This window comes from Mandrillus leucophaeus, unplaced genomic scaffold (genome assembly GCF_000951045.1).
Source record: "Mandrillus leucophaeus isolate KB7577 unplaced genomic scaffold, Mleu.le_1.0 Scaffold154, whole genome shotgun sequence".
Lineage (NCBI taxonomy): Eukaryota > Metazoa > Chordata > Mammalia > Primates > Cercopithecidae > Mandrillus > Mandrillus leucophaeus.
In genome coordinates, this window is record NW_012101521.1 from 377,616 (window position 1) to 385,262 (window position 7,647).

The 7,647-nt window shown below is 49.6% G+C and overlaps 1 protein-coding gene across 1 annotated transcript in view; it reads right to left on the reverse strand.

Moving 5' to 3' along the window:
- The window catches only part of KIAA1671 (KIAA1671 ortholog), a 198,669-nt gene that overhangs the window by 175,227 nt on the left and 15,795 nt on the right, over positions 1 to 7,647 (reverse strand). The window contains exons 3-4 of the mRNA XM_011975337.1: positions 3,242 to 3,549; positions 754 to 3,202 (exon numbers count right to left, since the gene is read on the reverse strand). Coding sequence (XP_011830727.1) covers positions 754 to 3,202; positions 3,242 to 3,549 — 2,757 coding nt within the window. The remainder of the gene's footprint in view (positions 1 to 753; positions 3,203 to 3,241; positions 3,550 to 7,647) is intronic.

Here is a 7,647-nt window from a genome sequence, read left to right on the forward strand (position 1 = left end):
AATCAGCCGGGCGTGAGGCTGAGGCAGGAGAACGGTGTGAACCCGGGAGGCAGAGCTTGCAGTGAGCCAAGATTGCGCCACCACACTCCAGCCTGGGCGACAGAGCGAGACTCCGTCTCAAAAGAAAAAAAGGCCTCCTCATTTCCTAATGGGATTACACATAAAACTCTATATTTTCAGATTCTCTTGATAAATGAGGTTTGCCATCTCAAGGCCAACATTCCTGCCTGTGAAGAACCAGCTGGGCTAGGCGTGGTGGCACACGCCTGTAATCCCAGCACTTTGGAAGGCCAAGGCAAGAGGATCACTTGAGCCCAGGAGTTTGAGACCAGCCTGGGCAACGTGGCAAAACCCTGTCTCTACAAAAAATAAAAAATTAGCCAAGCATGGTGGCGCATGCCTGTCATCCCAGCTATTTGGGAAGCTGAGGCAGAAGGATGGCTTCAGCCCAGGAGATTACGGCTGCAGTGAGCCATGATCGTGCCACTGCACTCCAACCTGGGCAACTGAGCAAGACTCTTTGTTTCAAACAAACACACAAGAGAACCAGGTAGGACCAAGCAGCAGTTCCCAGTTCAGAGAGGGCAAGAGCTCTCCATCTGCTGCAATCCACACCCCTCCTTGGAGCCTCACACCCAGCCTGACTCCACTCATTTATGTACCCGTGTGGGCCACACAAAATCTGAATTTCGGCCCCCTAGGCTAGATGTTTAATCCACGTTTGACAAAATTAAAAAGAGCCTTGGTACTTACCTTGTGGCTATCTCCAGTCCCTGACTCCCACCAACAGGGTCCCATTTTGGCCTCCAAATTCTCTCCAGTAAGGCTGGGCCTCCCTTTGGGCTGCTCTCGCCTCCTCTCTCTGGCTTCATGCATGATGGACAGGCCCTCTCGGATGCTGGCAGAGGGCCCCTTCTCTGAGTAGGTCCTCTTGATATCCAGCGGCGCCCGTCCACAGTCACGTGGGTGGTCAACCCACTGGGCCACACTGCCCTCTCCCCGCCCAGAGGATTTCCTTGGGGTCCCTTTCTTCTGGTCAGTGGGGGGCGATTTGGGTGACACTCTGACCCCACTGCCTGGATCCTCCCGAGCAGAGGGCTTTGATTCAGCCAGGTAATTCTGACACTTTGCAACGTGATATTTACTGGCAAAGGCCTTTCTGTCATCCTCAGCGAACCCCAAGGTTTTTTTCCTGGGATCCACAAAGATAGGAGAGCCCCTCCCTGGATACTTTTCAGAAGGAGCCGAGGGTGGCAGAGCCCAGAAGGGAGGACTAGATTTGGTGCCCATGGCTGTCTCTGAGGTCTCTGCTGGCTGCTTGCCTAAGCCAGGAGTGAAACTGTGGTTTATTTCAGCAAAGCTGGCCGGTTTCCAGAGACCCCCGGTATCGGGCACCTCCTTCAGGCTCCTCCTTCTCTGCTCCGCCCCACCTGGCTGAACAGGCCTCTCCCGAGGCAATGTACTGGACTCTGCTGTGGGACTCCTCCTCCTCTCCTGAGCCTCCCCAGGGACCTTCAGCGACAGCTCCTGGTACTCCGCCATCAGGGCATCAATGTCAAGAACGCTGGATCTGTACCCGTCTCTGATTTTACCTGGGAACGTCTCACTGATCACATCAGTCTTCCTTCTCACAGGGAGATCTTTTGGGCGACTCCTCAGAGTCGGGGTGGTTTGGGGAGCTTCACCGCTGGGGGAAATCTTGTTCGCACTTTCCTTCCAATTGTTTTGAGGACGAGGGCCATCTTCTGATCCCCGATGACTCCATAAGGCATCCACATCAATGATTCTTCCAGTGAAAGGCTCCAGACTCCTGGCCCCAAGAGATGATAGACGGTCTGTTGGCTTCAGAGTTTTTAAAATGCTTGCGTTTTCATGCTCTCGTCCCTTCGTCCAGTTTTTACTGCCTGCCATCTCCAATGCCTCTTCATGACCAAGAGAAACCAAAGTAGATGTTAAAGAATGAGGAGATGGGGGTGGAGTGATTTTTCTAGAATGTTCCAGCAAGTTTTCAGCCCCTGACAGAACCACACCCTTTGCCTTTTGAGTACTGGGAATCTGATAGGTGACTGCAAAAAATGTCGCCTTGGGTTCCACAGGTGACCCTTGCTTCACTGCTGGGGAGGTCTGATCCCATGAAGCGCCTGGGGTAACCTCCTGGGTCTCCACCATGTAGTGGGATAGTTGAGGTTTTCTTAAGGCACTGGCTGTGGGGCTCACATAATCTGTTCGTCTGTGCCCCACATGTGGAGAGTCCTCTGGGACGAGAGAACTGAATGTATCAAACTTCACGTTGGGGGGTAAAGTCCGCCGCCGCCATCTGTCCATTCTCTGGTCCGTGGGGCTGGCTTTCCGCATTTTGACTGCAAGCTGTGGCGCCTGGGCCGGCCTTGGATCACCCTCCCTGGCAGCTACAACGAAGGGCCCTTTCTGCACAGCAAATGCATCTGGATGTGTTCGTGCTTGGCAGTCAGAAGGCTCATTCGCAGGTCTGGAAGGAGGATCTAGGGGGCATCCCTGGGGTGGGCCCCTTGCTCCTTCTCCTGGCTTGCTTCTGGCCCCTTCTGGCCCCTCATGCTGGCTTTCCCAGACGGCAGCCTTGACAGCCCGGACAGAGGTGGCCCCGGGAGCACAGTGCTCTTCACTGACCCCCACGGTGGCTTTGTGCGAGCTCACCACCGCCCCGCCTGTCCATTTGGGCGACAGGCAATTGCCCCCAGACTTCGGCCCACTAGCCTCAGGCATGCCTCGAGCTTCCCAAATCAAACTGGCCCTTTGGACGGACCCTGCCTGACCTTCCAAACCACACTCCAGGTCAGCAGGGGTGACCTCCTGGGACAGCTGCCTGTCTTTCAGTGAGAGCCAAGACCTGCGGCTGCGGAGTGTGACCGCTTTCTCCTCCGGTGCCGGTGAGACGGCCTCGCTGTGCACACGCTCCCCCACTGCATGCACAACGTCATACCTGGGCTCAATCCTCTGCGATGGGGGAGGATTTTCCCAGTGTTTGAGGAAGGTGTTATTATTGCGGTTCTCAGCCAAAGGATATTTTTCCCGGAGAGGCGTGTGAAACGGTCTCAGTTCACCGTTCAAAAGGGCGGTTCGTCCCAATTTCTCCATCTCGGGATTGTCAAACCCTTTGGCATTCTCTTTCTTGAGTTTTGTCATGTCTGGTGGGTCCCTGCCCAGCCAAGAGCCCATCTCAGGCCTCGGCGGGTCCCTGCCCAGCCAAGAGCCCATCTCAGGCCTCGGCCTGGGTTCTGAGACACGGGCACTGGCCGTGTCACCAGGGGGTGTGGTGGAGAGACAATGTCCAGACTGGTCAGCCACTGTGTGTCTCTCCACATGGTGCTCAAACACTGTGGCCCACACAGTCTGGAAGCTCCGATCATCTTCTGGAGTGACGTCAGAAGGGCACGGCGCCTCCACTGAGCTTCCACCGCGGCAGCTGTCCGGGTCTTGGTTAGAGCTAACCTTCCGCTCCGTCTGCCTGGACTTCTCCCGGAGTGTCCCAGGCTTCCAGGGGCTTCCATCCAAACCATGCCCCTCCTTTTGCTGGAAAGAAACAAAAAGAGAAAGAAACACCTCAATGTTAAAGGATTCGAGATGGAAAGGAAAAAGTGGAGTGACTGAAAGGGCTACTTGTATAATTAAAACAATGAAATACCATAAAATCGAAAAGAATGAACACACCCAGTGTGGGCGAAGATGTGGGGAAATGGACACTCAGACACTGTTGGAGAGAATATAAATGAACCCGACTTTGGGCAATGCAGTGTATCTATCCTGATGTTAAAATACTCATTTCCTTTCATCTGGCCAAGTTCCTCCCAGGACTCTTTGCCCACATGCACAAGTCTACACGAACAAGAAAGCTGGGACAGTACCATTGGTGTAAGCAAAAGAACACAGAAACAACCTGAATGCGCATTGGAAGGGCATTGGCTAAATTTCAATTATCTCCAAACGATGGACTAGTGCACAGGCATTGGTTACCATAGAAAGAGGCAGATCCCGCCAGGTGTGGTGGCTCATGCCTGTAATCCCAGTACTTCGGGAAGCTGAGATGGGAGGATCGCTTAAGTCCAGGAGTCCCAGACCAGCCTGGGCAAAATAGTGAGACCTCATCTATACAAAAAAAAAAAAAAACCAAAATCTTTTAAAAGGAATTAAAGGCCGGGTGCAGTGGCTCAAACCTGTGATCCTAGCAGTTTGGGAGGCCGAGGCGGGCGGATCACCTAAGCTCAGGAATTCGAGACCAGCCTGGTCAGCACGGTGAAACCCCGTTCCTACTAAAAATACTAGCCAGGTGTGGTGGCACACGCCTGTAGTCCCAGCAACTTGGGAGGCTGAGGCAAGAGAATTGCTTGAACCTGGAGGGCAGAGATTGCAGGTTGTGGCACTGCACTCCAGCCTGGGCAACAGAGCGAGCCTCCATCTAAAAAAATAAATAAAAGGAATTAAATACTGATTCATGCTACATCGTGGATGAATTTTGAAAATATTATGCTAAGCAAAAGAAGCCAGTCAAAAAGCTACATGTTACAAGACTCCATTTATATACAGCACATATAAATATAAAAGTATATATATATAAAAATATATATATATACACACACACACATCATAGGTTAATCCATAGAGACAGAAAGTAGATTAGTGGATGCCTGGGAATGGGTGATGAGGACACAAGGTTTCCACTTGAGGTGACAGAAGATTCTGGAACTAGATAGTGGTGATGCTTACACAACACTGAAAACATCTTTAATGCCAGTCAGTTGTGCACTTTAAAATAGTTATAATAAGGGCAGGGGTACAGTTTGCTAACCCCTACTGTAGACGATGGAATGCCAGTGAAGTGCTCTAAAAACACTGACTGTAAACCTTTGTTTAAATATATACGTGTATATATATACACACACACACATATATACACACACACACACACACATATATATACATTTTTTTTTTTGAGATGGAGTCTCGCTCTTTCACCCAGGCTGGAGTGCAATGGCACGATCGTGGCTCACTGCAACCTCCACCTCCCAGGTTCAAGCGATTCTTCTGCCTCAGCCTCCCGAGTAACTGAGAGTGCAGGCATGCACCACCACACCCAGCCAATTTTTGTGTGTTTTTAGTAGTGATGGCGTTTCACCATGTTGGCCAGACTGGTCTTGAACTCCTGGCTTCGAGTGATCCACCTGCCTCAGCCTCCGAAAGTGCTGGGATTACAAACACGAGCCACCGCACCCAGCCTGTTTATATTTTAATATGTACATTTTACATAAACAATATATGAATCAATTCTGATTGTAAAGGAATCCAGACAATACAAAGTTCAATTCTTTTTTTTTTTTTTGAGATAGAGTTTTGCTCTTGTCACCCAGGTTGGAGTGCAAGAGTGCAATGGCGTGATCTTGGTTCACCACAATCTCTGCCTCCCAGGTTCAAGTGATTCTCCTGCCTCAGCCTCCCTAGTAGCTAGGATTACAGGCATGCAACACCACACCTGGCTAATTTTTTTTGTATTTTTAGTAGAGACGGCATTTCTCCATGTTGGTCAGGCTGGTCTCGAACTCCCAACCTCAGGTAAACCACCCTGCCTTGGCCTCCCAAAGTGCTGGGATTACAGGTGTGAGCCACCACGCCCAGCCAAAGTTCAAATCATTTTTGTTCCCTTGTTCAAATACCAGTCCCCGTTCCTGGATAACAGCTATTACCAATGGGTTATGATCCTTGAAGAGCCTTTCAGAACTCTCTTTGTATTATTTATATATATATTAGAAAGACTGTGAATTTTTGAAACTTTGTAAATTTTGTAAATTTCACAAATTCATTATTTTTCTTTAAAAATAGTTAAAATAGCCGCGCGCGGTGGCTCACGCCTGTAATCCTAGCACTTTGGGAGGCCGAGGCGGGCAGATCACGAGGTCAGGAGATCGAGACCATCCTGGCTAACACGGTGAAACCCCGTCTCTACTGAAAAATACAAAAAATTAGCCGGGCGTGGTGGCGGGTGCCTGTAGTCCCAGCTACTCGAAAGGCTGAGGCAGGAGAATGGCGTGAACCTGGGAGGCGGAGTTTGCAGTGAGCCGAGATCGCACCACTGCACTCCAGCCTGGGCGACAGAGTGAGACTCCGTCTCAAAAAAAAAAAAAAAAAGTTAAAATAGTATATTTTGTGCTATGTGTACTTTTTTTCTTTTTAAAGACAGGATTTCAACCAGGCACGGTGGCTCATGCCTGTAATCCTAGCACTTTTGGAGGCCGAGACGGGCAGATCACCTGAGGTCAGGAGTTCGAGACCAGCCTGACCAACATGGAGAAACCCCGTCTCTACTAAAAATACAAAATTATCTGGGGGTGGTGGTACATGCCTGTAATCCCAGCTACTCAGGAGGCTGAGGCAGGAGAATCGCTTGAACCCAGGACGCAGAGGTTGCAGTGAGCCGAGATCGTGCCATTACACTCCAGCCTGGGCAACAAGAGCAAAACTCTATCTCAAAATAAATAAATAAATAAATACAATAAAGATAGCATCTCGCTCTGTTGCCCAGGTTGGAGTGCAGTGGCATAATCAGAGCTCACTGCAGCCTCAAACTCCTGGCCTCAAGCAATCTTTCCACCTTGGCCTCCTAACATTCTGGGATTATAGGCATGAGCCACCGCGTCCAGTTTGTTATGTGTATTTTACTACAATAAACACACCCACATACACACACATACAAAGTCTACTTACAGAGATAAAATCTCATCACATGTAAAGCAAGTGTTTCTTTCTTCACTATTCCCTTCTTTAAAGTTTCAAACATACACAAAATTACAGAGAAAATAATGAACTTGCCCAACCCACCCCTCCCAATTTAATGACAATCAGCATTTTGCCACTCTCACTACACACAGCCTTTCTGCCCTTGCCGCTACTGTCACTACAGCATTTTAATACAAATATAAGGAGCTTTAATTACTTAAATTGGATCCCCCCCTAACCATTTTCAAAGAAATTATTCAGAAAATGCAACAATAAAAGTTGCAGGGCAAACCGCCGCCTACAGGAGTGGTGGTGGGTATTGCCATTCAAAGCCAGCCCACTTTTGTTGGTGATTTACTGAGATGGGTACAAGCTCGAAATCAAGCACTGGTATTATTTTTAAAACTCCACAGAGGTGTCTTAAAACATAAAACATGCATCTACCATATGATCCAGCCATTCTACTCCTAAATGTTTACCCAAGAGAAAAGAAAACAGAAGTCCTGGCCGGATGCCGTGGCTCACGCCTATAATCCCAGCACTTTGGGAGGCCAAGGCAGGCAGATCATCTGAGGTCAGGAGTTCAAGACTGGCCTGGCCAACATGGTGAAACCCCATCTCTACTAAAAATACAAAAAATTAAATGGGCATAGAGGCACGTGCCTGTAGTCCCAGCTACTCAGGAGGCTGAGGCATGAGAATTACTTGAACCCAGGAGGCAGAGGTTGCAGTGGGCCGAGATCATGTGACTGTACCATCTCAGGCAACAGAGTGAGACTCTGTCTCAAAAATTTAAAAAAAAAGGCCAGGCACGGTGGCTCATGCCTGTAATCCCAGCACTTTGGGAGGCCGAGGCAGGCACATCACGAGGTCAGGAGATTAAGACCATCCTGGCTAACACAG